Genomic DNA, 12,344 nt, shown 5'->3' on the forward strand with positions numbered 1-12,344 from the left:
GGTGGGATTTGTCAGGTGAGAGGCTGATCTCTACACTAAAGCTAAAATTAACCCTACAAGCTCCCTAATTAACCCCTTCACTGCTGGGCATAATACAAATGTGGTGCGCAGTGGCATTTAGCGGCCTTCTAATTACCAAAAAGCAACGCCAAAGCCATATATGTCTGCTATTTCTGAACAAAGGGGATCCCAGAGAAACATTTACAACCATTTGTGCCATAATTGCAAAAGTTGTTTGTAAATAATTTCAGTGAGAAACCTAATATTAGTGAAAAAGTATGTGAAAAAGTGAACATTTTTTTTTATTTGATCGCATTTGGCGGTGAAATGGTGGCATGAAATATACCAAAATGGGCCTAGATCAATATTTTCAGTTGTCTACTAAAAAATATATATATATACATGTCAAGGTATATTCAGGGATTCCTGACAAATATCAGTGTTCCAATGTAACTATCGCTAATTTTGAAAAAACAAATGGTTTGGAAATAGCAAAGTGCTACTTGTATTTATTACCCTATAACTTACAAAAAATCAAAGAACATGTAAACATTGGGTATTTCTAAACTCAGGAGAAAATTTAGAAACTATTAAGCATGGGTGTTTTTTGGAGGTTGTAGATGTGCAACAGAATTTTTTCATCATATTTTATCATTTTTTATGGTAAATTATAAGATTTGATGAAAATAATGGTATCTTTAGAAAGTCCATTTAATGGCGAAAAAAACGGTATATATGTATGGGTACTGTAAATGAGTAAGAGGAAAATTGCAGCTGAACACAAACACCGCAGAAATGTTAAAAAAGCCCTGGTCCTTAAGGGAAAGAAATTGAAAAATGGCCTTGTCCTTAAAGGGACAGTCAAGTATAAATTAAACTTTCATTATTCAGATAGGACTTGTAATTTTAATCAGCTTTCCAATTTACTTTTATCATCAAATTTGCTTTTTTCTCTTGGTATTCTTAGTTTAAACTAAACATAGGTAGGCTCATATGCTAATTTCTAAGCCTTTGAGGGCTGCCTCTTATCACATGCTTTTTAAATCTCTTTTCAACACAAAGAGACAGAAAGTACACGTGGGCTATATAGATAACACTGTGTTCAGGCACAGAAAGTTATTTAAAATCTAGCACAAACCAATGCTAAATTTAAGACAATAGATAATAAACAGTCACAAGTCATGTGATCAGGGGGCTGGAAGAAGGTTCCTAGATACAAGGTAATCACAAAGGTAAAAAGTACATTAATATAACTGTGTTGGTTATGCAAAACTGGGGAATGAGTAATAAAGGGATTATCTATCTTTTAAAACAATAACAATTCTATGGTTGACTATCCCTTTAAGGGGTTAAAGCTCAGCACTCTGTGATTTACCTTACCGAAACCGGATATTGTATCCAGCCACCAGCTAAGGGATTAGCTGACAGTACACTAGCCGCTGTAATAAGGGCTAGTCTGCGTTCCAGCACCGGTCACAGAACGGTGCAACTATATATCTGGTGAGCATTCCATCTTGTGTTACATGACACCTATGATCAACTCTATTACACTAAGAGGTGCCCTCTTTTCTTCTCTTAAACAGCTTTTAGTCCATGCTTTGCACCGGGAAAACAAGCGGAGCAGCCTCCATTTGATACGGGAGCAACAAGCCAAGACCGCAGTGTTACCCGTGGATTATCCAGACCATTCACACCAGTGGGATACTGTTTGACTTCTGGGACATTTGACTCCTATCTATATCTTTGGACCCTCTATATTTTACAAGTACATTTTTAACAATATTTTAATACTTTAAGGAATTTTTTGGTTTACATTTTTTGACACAGATTATTATTTTACATTGTGTATATTTACAGTATTTGATTTTTTTTATCTTTAATCATTATATTGAATACTCAGACTGCTTATAGGTGGGCCCCCAATTGGAATCCTTCTTAGGTTTCCTTTCTTCTCTCATCTATCAGTTCCGCCTTGGGATCCCTGTATTGAGACCCGTATCTGGGTAGCTTGTAAATTGAGTCTGGACGCCATGAGATCTATCTCCGGTGTCCCCCATCTGTTGCAGATCTCCGCGAACACCTTGGGATGGAGAGACCATTCCCCTGGGTGAAACGTCTGTCTGCTCAGAGAATCCGCTTCCCAATTGTCCACACCCAGAATGTGGATCACTGAGAGTGAACAATTGCGAGTCTCTGCCCATTCCAGAATCCGAGATACTTCTGTCATGGCTAGGGAACTTCTCGTTCCCCCCTGGTGGTCTATGTAAGACACAGAGGTAATATTGTCCAACTAGAATCTGATGGATCGGGACGACCCCAGGGGGGCCAAGCCCTCAGAGCATTTACTATTGCTCGAAGTTACAGAATATTTATAGGTAGACTTGATTCCTCTCGGGTCCATCTGCCCTGTGCCTTTCTGGCACCACAAACAGCTCCCCATCCTGATAGACTTGCATCTATGGTCACAATCTCCCAGGATGGTCTCAAGAAGGATGTCCCTTGTGACAGCTGCCCCGGCTGGGTCCACCAAGATAGGGACTCCCTCACCAGTCTGTCCAGAGATATATTTTGGGACAGATCTAAATGATCGCTGTTCCATTGTCTCAGCATGCACAGCTGAAGAGGTCTGAGATGGAACCTGGCGAAGGGAATGACATCTATGCTGGATGCCATGAGCCCGATCACCTCCATACAACTGGCTACAGATGTCGTGGAGGATGTCTGGAGAGCTAGACAGTTGGAAGGAAGCTTGCAACGTCTCTGATCTGTCAAGAATATCCTCATTACTGAAGAATCTATTATCGTACCCAGGAATTCCACCCTGTTGCTGGGGATCAAGGAACTTTTCCCTTCGTTTATCTTCCACCCGTGGGATCGAAGGAGAAGAGCCCGCAAGTAACCCTCCGCAAGACTGTAGGAGGGAACCTGGACCAGGATATCGTCCGGATAAGGTGCCACTGCAATCCCTCTGGCTCTTGCTACCGCGAGTAGTGCTCCCAGAACCTTTGTAAAGACTCTTGGGGCAGTCACCAGACCAAACAGAATGGTGCTGGTCCAGGAAGGAAAATCTTAGAAACCTGAAGTGATCCTTGTGGATTGGAAAGTGAAGGTAATCGTCCTTCAGGTCTATAGTCGTCATTAATTACCCCTCTTAAAATAGGGGCAAAATTGACCTCATTGTCTCCATTTTGAACGATGGAACTGACAAGAACTTGTTCAGAGCCTTTAGGTCCAGCATTGGACGAAACGTGCCCTCCTTTTTTGGGACCACGAAAAGGTTTGAATAATACCCCAGACCTCTTTCTGCCAGAGGGACTGGGACAATTACTCCGAGAGATGAGAGATCCCTCACACACCCCAGGAAGGTGTCTCTCTTCTCTGTTCTTGAAGATATGTTTGACAGGAGGAACCTGCCTCTGGGCGAATATGACTTGAATCCTATCCTGTAACCCTGGGCTACAACCTCCAGAAGCCAAGGGTCTATAACGTCTCTTCTCCAGGCCTCCGCAAAAAGAGATACTCTTCCCCCTACCTGATCCGAGGACAGATCAGGGGCCGCCCCTTCATGCCGACTTTGACTCGGCGGGCTTCTTGTTCTGCTTGGACTTGTTCTAAGAGTTAGCTGGCTTCCAAGATCCCTTGGCCTGCTCAGACTTTGCGGCAGGCTGCTGGCGCTGAGACTTGTACGCACGAAAGGGACGAAAAGTAGACCCCTTATTCTGAGGCAAGAAGCATCCTTGCCACCCGTGACCGTAGATATGATGGAATCGAGGCCCGGGTCAAACAAAACTTTCCCCTTGAACGGGAGGGAAAGCAAACGAGACTTGGAAGTCATGTCAGCAGACCACGACTTAAACCATAAAGCCCTGCGGGCTAAAACAGAAAAACTTGATGTCTTAGCATTCAGGCAAATAATCTGCATGTTAGCATCACAAATGAATGAATGCGCTACCCTTAACGCCTTAATTCGTTCTTGAATCTCTTCAAGGGGAGTCTCCACCTTGACTATCGCTGACAGATCATCACACCAGTAGATAGTAGCACCTGCCACCGCAGCGACTGCCCCGTCGGTTGAAAAACGAACCCCGTGAGTTGGAACATCTTCCGCAACATGGACTCTATCTTTTTATCCATGGGTTCCTTGAAAGAAGAGCTATCCTCAAGCGGAATAGTCATTCTCTTAGCGAGCGTGGAGATAGCACCATCCACCTTAGGGACTGTTCCCCACAGCTCAAGCTGTGAGTCCGGAACGGGGAATAGCTTTTAGAAAGAAGAAGAGGGGGAAAAGGACGAGCCAAGTTTCTCCCATTTATTCCTAATATAAGCCATCTTGATGGGGACTGGGAAGGCCCGAGGCACTACCCTGTCCTTGTAAACTATCAAGTTTAGGGATCAAAGGTTCCTCCGGTAATTTCGGTTCCAGAACCTCCAACGTAGCAAGCACCTCCTTCAGCAGGAAGCGCAAATGCTCTATTTTAAACTTAAAATCTGGTTCCTCCGTGGATGGACCCAGAAGCGACATCCTCCGATAAGTCAGAGTTGTCCTCCTTTGCGTATAATCTGAGACATCCAGCGGAGTCGAAGATCCCTGAGACGGATAGCAGTGCCGTACCTTCCGCTTGCGCTTAGTAGGGCGAGGCATCGCATTAATGACTTTAGAAAACCGCCGTCCGTAACTGATCAGCGAAGTCTGGCAGCCAAAGGGCCCCTCCCACGGGAGGATTAGTAGTGCCCTGGGGAACTGCTTGTGTAATCGGAGATGAGTGCAGGGAACGCACCTCGCGGGGCGGAGAACCCTCAGAGGTGGACGGCTCAGTCGTACTAAACATCCTATTCCTTTAAGATATAGCAATATTGTCAAAGCATGTGGAACAGAGTTGAGTAGGCGGTTCAACTGGTTTAGATAAAGAGGGAGTATCCTCTAACATATAAGAGTCCTCCATAGCTTGCCCCTTTATTGCGGACTTGATAAAAAATTAAATGGCACCTTTATATCCCAATGGTCGGGGCACTCACCACCTCCTATGACCCGAACTACAAGAAACAGCTTTGTCTCCTCTGAACGCAGGTAGAGAAAGAGGAAGTTACAGAGGCCACCCCCGGTCACATGGAGTGCCATGCAGGACCACCCCTGCACTCAAGAGAGGAACGCGGCAAAAAAAGCCTGCCTCAATCTCTCGCTAAGTGAACTGACTGTTCCACGCTGACAGAGCCTCATCTTACACAAGTGCAGCATAAAACAGAACAATATTATGCACAATAAAATCCCCCCTGTTCAATAACCCCCTTCTGAGGGTATTACCCTAGATTCTATAAAGATAAAGGAGCCACACTGTGACCCTGTCTTCTTATGTTATCATATATATATATATATATATATATATATATATATATATATATATTAAATCTTACCAGAATCAACACTGTGGAACAGGAGCACGGCCTTTCAAGTGTGACAGGGTAGTAGCATCGCTCCTGACATGGACTTAAGAGCATAAAAGCAGTCAGCGAAACTCGTCAACGCCGTTTGCTAATGGAGCTGTTAATGTGAGTTCACAGAAAGACTCTCCTTGCATCTCCGGACTCTAACATTCACCCATGCTCTTACTGAGAGGCTGACAGGACTACTTAAAACTCCAGTCCCATTTCGAAGAGTACTACCCTCCATAAGAGACTACTCCGAATAATCAACACTTCTCTGCCAACCTCCTGTGACGAAAGGCAAAGAATGACTGAGGGATGAGGGGAGTGGGGGAGGTATTTAAGCCTTTGGCTGGGGTGTCTTTGCCTCCTCCTGGTGGCCAGGTTCTTAATTCCCACAAGTAATGAATGAAGCAGTGGACTCTCCTCCGGAAACCCATACAAGGCATGAACAGCTCTAGTTATCACAGCTATCAAGCCATGGTCAAGCATTATTTTTTTTAATTTAGTGAAATTTAAAAGACATGCCAAACATGCATCTTGCACCAAAAAATGTGCCCAAGGAAAGTGGGGAACATCATACTAATGGAACAGAGCTAAAGAGTTATAAAAAAAACAAAGTAGCACTTTCTTTCAAGGACATATTTCAACATCTGGTGATCAACTTTCCCTCTCAAGAACTGAATTAAAGCCTTTTATAGAACTTACTTGGGTTCTGGAATCATGACTGGATCAAAGATCTCATCGAGCTTGTGCTGCACAAGTGCTGGCATTTCACACTTCAAAGTACCATTATCATTCTCAATCTCATCAAGATCCAGCTGGAACTCCCTCGGAACAGAATTGGCTGTTTCGGTGTGTCCTCCCATATTTCGGGCTTGGCTGGAGAGAAGGGTGAGATGTACAATTACAAAGAATAGAAAAAAGATCTAGGTGTGACATCTTCACAACACATGCATACAAGAACAAAGGTAGTCTTTCCCTATAAACCATACAAAGGAAATTTAGAGCCACATGCAGTGCTTGAGGCTGCAGAGCGTACACTCTATATAGATGCCTTACATGAGCTTGTAGGAGGATGTAGTCATGCACTCTGGATCACAAAATTAGTTTAACCGAAACTAGAATGCAGAAAGAACTTCAGAAAACTATAAACATTTATGCTAATTTATCACAAAGATTTTACACAAACCCCGGAGGAGATGGGGATTAAAAAAAAATAAACGTAACCACTTTAAGGGAAAGGCTAAGTTTAATTTAGATTTATAGTAGATCTATAGTAAGATCTAGCAGGTGGAATTTCAGGAAAATAAAATGCATTCAACAGTGTAAAGAATTCACTCCTTTACAAGGGGACTACGGGAAGGGAGAAGTTGCCGAACACTTGCGCTGTACTTACATTCTGTAACTGCGATACATAATTCTGTCCATTGAGAAGCAGTGAAAGAAGGCACAAAATATTTAGAATCCTCTCAATTCAGATCTACTACCCCTGCCCCTAGACTTCCCTAAATGTACAGAGGAAAGCATACATTTAACTTCTACAACTACTGATTAACATACTTGAGTTTGGAGGACATGTCCTCAGGAGGTGGTTTGCGCAGAAGACTGGCATTGGCATTTTGCACACGTTGAGGTTTCTCTTCCACTTGCTTAGCAGGTACTGCCACAGCCTGCTTCTTCCCAGATCGCTTTATCCTCTCCTCCAGCATACTCATGTCTTTCTCAGAGAGCTGAGAGGAAGGAGCAAGACTTTAGATTAAACTTTTAAGTTGAAATGGAACCAATAATGTACTACAGACAGCTGTTAATAAAGCAATGACTTAAGCACATACACCAAAAACATAGTATACATCCAATATGCATATCAGATGAACAAGGCAGACATCGGAGAACTTACATTTCCAATAAGTTTGAAGACCTGCTCTCCATGCACATTGTATACTGCTACTATTGTGTTGAGGGCAGCATTGCGTACTGAATTGTCACGGTCACCAATGTGGACAGCTATCTCTTTTAGAGCTTTGGCAGGAGTTGGCTGGCATACATTCATTCCGTAAGACTCAACCAAACAACCAAGCTCCTCGAGGCACTCTGAAGGTGTGAAAGCAGATAAGGATTAAATACAATGGTTTCATAACTAGAGAAGACGGCAGATCACTGTTTATTAGATACATATTTCTTCACCCACCTGCTCTCTGCTTGGAGTTCTTTGACTTTATCCCATCCATGATAAAGTTAAACATTTTGCTGGCTGGGTAAACCTGGCACATCTTACTCAAAATGGCACGTACATCTTTACGTACGTTGTCCTTTGGCTCGCCAACCTGCAAAGAACATAAGATATAGATTTATACAGCAAAAACATAATTTATGTAAGAACTTACCTGATAAATTCATTTCTTTCATATTAGCAAGAGTCCATGAGCTAGTGACGTATGGGATATACATTCCTACCAGGAGGGGCAAAGTTTCCCAAACCTCAAAATGCCTATAAATACACCCCTCACCACACCCACAAATCAGTTTAACGCATAGCCAAGAAGAGGGGTGATAAGAAAAAAGTGTGAAAGCATAAAAAACAAGGAATTGGAATAATTGTGCTTTATACAAAAAAAATCATAACCACCACAAAAAGGGTGGGCCTCATGGACTCTTGCTAATATGAAAGAAATGAATTTATCAGGTAAGTTCTTACATAAATTATGTTTTCTTTCATGTAATTAGCAAGAGTCCATGAGCTAGTGACGTATGGGATAATGACTACCCAAGATGTGGATCTTCCACGCAAGAGTCACTAGAGAGGGAGGGATAAAATAAAGACAGCCAATTCCGCTGAAAATAATCCACACCCAAAATAAAGTTTAAATCTTATAATGAAAAAAACTGAAATTATAAGCAGAAGAATCAAACTGAAACAGCTGCCTGAAGTACTTTTCTACCAAAAACTGCTTCAGAAGAAGAAAACACATCAAAATGGTAGAATTTAGTAAAAGTATGCAAAGAAGACCAAGTTGCTGCTTTGCAAATCTGATCAACCGAAGCTTCATTCCTAAACGCCCAGGAAGTAGAAACTGACCTAGTAGAATGAGCTGTAATCCTTTGAGGCGGAGTTTTACCCGACTCGACATAAGCATGATGAATTAAAGATTTCAACCAAGATGCCAAAGAAATGGCAGAGGCCTTCTGACCTTTCCTAGAACCGGAAAAGATAACAAATAGACTAGAAGTCTTTCGGAAATTCTAAGTAGCTTCAACATAATATTTCAAAGCTCTAACTACATCCAAAGAATGCAATGATCTCTCCTTAGAATTCTTAGGATTAGGACATAATGAAGGAACCACAATTTCTCTACTAATGTTGTTAGAATTCACAACCTTAGGTAAAAATTTAAAAGAAGTTCGCAACACCGCCTTATCCTGATGAAAAATCAGAAAAGGAGACTCACAAGAAAGAGCAGATAATTCAGAAACTCTTCTAGCAGAAGAGATGGCCAAAAGAAACAAAACTTTCCAAGAAAGTAATTTAATGTCCAATGAATGCATAGGTTCAAACGGAGGAGCTTGAAGAGCCCCCAGAACCAAATTCAAACTCCAAGGAGGAGAAATTGACTTAATGACAGGTTTTATACGAACCAAAGCTTGTACAAAACAATGAATATCAGGAAGATTAGCAATCTTTCTGTGAAAAAGAACAGAAAGAGCAGAGATTTGTCCTTTCAAGGAACTTGCAGACAAACCTTTATCCAAACCATCCTGAAGAAACTGTAAAATTCTCGGAATTCTAAAAGAATGCCAGGAAAAATGATGAAAAAGACACCAAGAAATGTAAGTCTTCCAGACTCTATAATATATCTTCCTAGATACAGATTTACGAGCCTGTAACATAGTATTAATCACAGAGTCAGAGAAACCTCTTTGACTAAGAATCAAGCGTTCAATCCCCATACCTTTAAATTTAAGGATTTGAGATCCTGATGGAAAAAAGGACCTTGCGACAGAAGGTCTGGTCTTAACGGAAGAGTCCACGGTTGGCAAGAGGCCATCCGGACAAGATCCGCATACCAAAACCTGTGAGGCCATGCTGGAGCCACCAGCAGAACAAACGAGCATTCCTTCAGAATCTTGGAGATTACTCTTGGAAGAAGAACTAGAGGCGGAAAGATATAGGCAGGATGATACTTCCAAGGAAGTGACAATGCATCCACTGCTTCCGCTTGAGGATCCCTGGATCTGGACAGATACCTGGGAAGTTTCTTGTTTAGATGAGAAGCCATCAGATCTATTTCTGGAAGTCCCCACATTTGAACAATCTGAAGAAATACCTCTGGGTGAAGAGACCATTCGCCCGGATGTAACGTTTGGCGACTGAGATAATCCGCTTCCCAATTGTCTATACCTGGGATATGAACCGCAGAAACTAGACAGGAGCTGGATTCCGCCCATACCAGTATTCGAGATACTTCTTTCATAGCCAGAGGACTGTGAGTCCCTCCTTGATGATTGATGTATGCCACAGTTGTGACATTGTCTGTCTGAAAACAAATGAACGATTCTCTCTTTAGAAGAGGCCATGACTGAAGAGCTCTGAAAATTGCACGGAGTTCCAAAATATTGATTGGTAATCTCACCTCCTGAGATTCCCAAACCCCTTGTGCTGTCAGAGACCCCCAAACAGCTCCCCAACCTGTCAGACTTGCATCTGTTGAAATTACAGTCCAGGTCGGAAGAACAAAAGAAGCCCCCTGAACTAAACGATGGTGATCTGTCCACCACGTCAGAGAGTCGTACAATCGGTTTTAAAGATATTAGTTGAGATATCTTTGTGTAATCCCTGCACCACTGGTTCAGCATACAGAGCTGAAGAGGTCGCATGTGAAAACGAGCAAAGGGGATCGTGTCCGATGCAGCAGTCATAAGACCTAGAATTTCCATGCATAAGGCTACCGAAGGGAATGATTGTGATTGAAGGTTTCGACAAGCTGAGATCAATTTTAGACGTCTCTTGTCTGTCAGGGACAAAGTCATGGACGCTGAATCTATCTGGAAACCTAAAAAGGTTACCCTTGTCTGAGGAATCAATGAACTTTTCGGTAAATTGATCCTCCAACCATGATCTTGAAGAAACAACACAAGTCGATTCGTATGAGATTCTGCTAAATGTAAAGACTGAGCAAGTACCAAGATATCGTCCAAATAAGGAAATACCACAATACCCTGTTCTCTGATTACAAACAGAAGGGCACCGAGAACCTTTGTAAAAATTCTTGGAGCTGTTGCTAGGCCAAACGGCAGAGCCACAAACTGGTAATGCTTGTCTAGGAAAGAGAATCTCAGAAACTGATAGTGATCTGGATGAATCGGAATATGCAGATATGCATCCTGTAAATCTATTGTGGACATATAATGCCCTTGCTGAACAAAAGGCAGGATAGTCCTTATAGTTACCATTTTGAATGTTGGTATCCTTACATAACGATTCAATATTTTTAGATCCAGAACTGGTCTGAAGGAATTCTCCTTCTTTGGTACAATGAAGAGATTTGAATAAAACCCCAGCCCCTGTTCCAGAACTGGAACTGGCATAATTACTCCAGCCAACTCTAGATCTGAAACACATTTCAGAAATGCTTGAGCCTTCGCTGGATTTACTGGGACACGGGAAAGAAAAAATCTCTTTGCAGGAGGCCTTCTCTTGAAGCCAATTCTGTACCCTTCTGAAACAATGTTTTGAATCCAAAGATTGTGAATTGAATTGATCCAAATTTCTTTGAAAAATCGTAATCTGCCCCCTACCAGCTGGGCTGGAATGAGGGCCGCACCTTCATGTGGACTTGGGAGCTGGCTTTGATTTTCTAAAAGGCTTGGATTTATTCCAGACTGGAGATGGTTTCCAAACTGATACCGCTCCTGTGGGTGAAGGATCAGGCTTTTGTTCCTTATTGTGACGAAAGGAACGAAAAACGATTATTAGACCTAAATTTACCTTTAGATTTTTTATCCTGTGGTAAAAAAGTTCCTTTCCCTCCAGTAACAGTTGAGATAATAGAATCCAACTGAGAACCAAATAATTTATTACCCTGGAAAGAAAGGGAAAGCAAAGTTGACTTAGAAGACATATCAGCATTCCAAGTTTTAAGCCATAAAGCTCTTCTAGCTAAAATAGCTAGAGACATATACCTGACATCCACTCTAATGATATCAAAGATGGCATCACAAATAAAGTTATTAGCATGTTGAAGAAGATTAATAATGCTATGAGAATTATGATCTGTTACTTGTTGCGCTAAAGCTTCTAACCAAAAAGTTGAAGCTGCAGCAACATCCGCTAAAGATATAGCAGGTCTAAGAAGATTACCTGAACATAAGTAAGCTTTCCTTAGAAAGGATTCAATCTTCCTATCTAAAGGATCCTTAAAGGAAGTACTATCTGACTTAGGAATAGTAGTACATTTAGCAAGAGTAGAGACAGCCCCATCAACTTTAGGGATTTTGTCCCAAAATTCTAATCTGTCAGATGGCACAGGATATAATTGCTTAAAACGTTTAGAAGGAGTAAATGAATTACCCAAATTATTCCATTCCCTGGAGATTACTTCAGAAATAGCATCAGGGACAGGAAAAACTTCTGGAATAACTACAGGAGATTTAAAAACCTTATTTAAATGTTTAGATTTAGTATCAAGAGGACCAGAATCCTCTATTTCTAATGCAATTAAGACTTCTTTAAGTAAAGAACGAATAAATTCCATTTTGAATAAATATGAAGATTTATCAGCATCAACCTCTGAGACAGAATCCTCTGAACCAGAGGAACCATTATCAGAATCAGAATGATGATGTTCATTTAAAAATTCATCTGAAAAATTAGAAGTTTTAAAAGACCTTTTACGTTTACTAGAAGGAGGAATAACAGACATAGC

At 41.6% G+C, this 12,344-nt stretch overlaps 1 protein-coding gene across 1 annotated transcript in view; it reads right to left on the reverse strand.

Moving 5' to 3' along the window:
* CKAP5 (cytoskeleton associated protein 5) overlaps positions 1-12,344 on the reverse strand; it is a 397,759-nt gene that overhangs the window by 98,501 nt on the left and 286,914 nt on the right. The window contains exons 31-34 of the mRNA XM_053689307.1: positions 7,613-7,748; positions 7,322-7,515; positions 6,985-7,154; positions 6,130-6,303 (exon numbers count right to left, since the gene is read on the reverse strand). Of these exons, the coding sequence (XP_053545282.1) occupies positions 6,130-6,303; positions 6,985-7,154; positions 7,322-7,515; positions 7,613-7,748 (674 nt within the window). The remainder of the gene's footprint in view (positions 1-6,129; positions 6,304-6,984; positions 7,155-7,321; positions 7,516-7,612; positions 7,749-12,344) is intronic.

This window comes from Bombina bombina, chromosome 7, assembly GCF_027579735.1.
Source record: "Bombina bombina isolate aBomBom1 chromosome 7, aBomBom1.pri, whole genome shotgun sequence".
Lineage (NCBI taxonomy): Eukaryota > Metazoa > Chordata > Amphibia > Anura > Bombinatoridae > Bombina > Bombina bombina.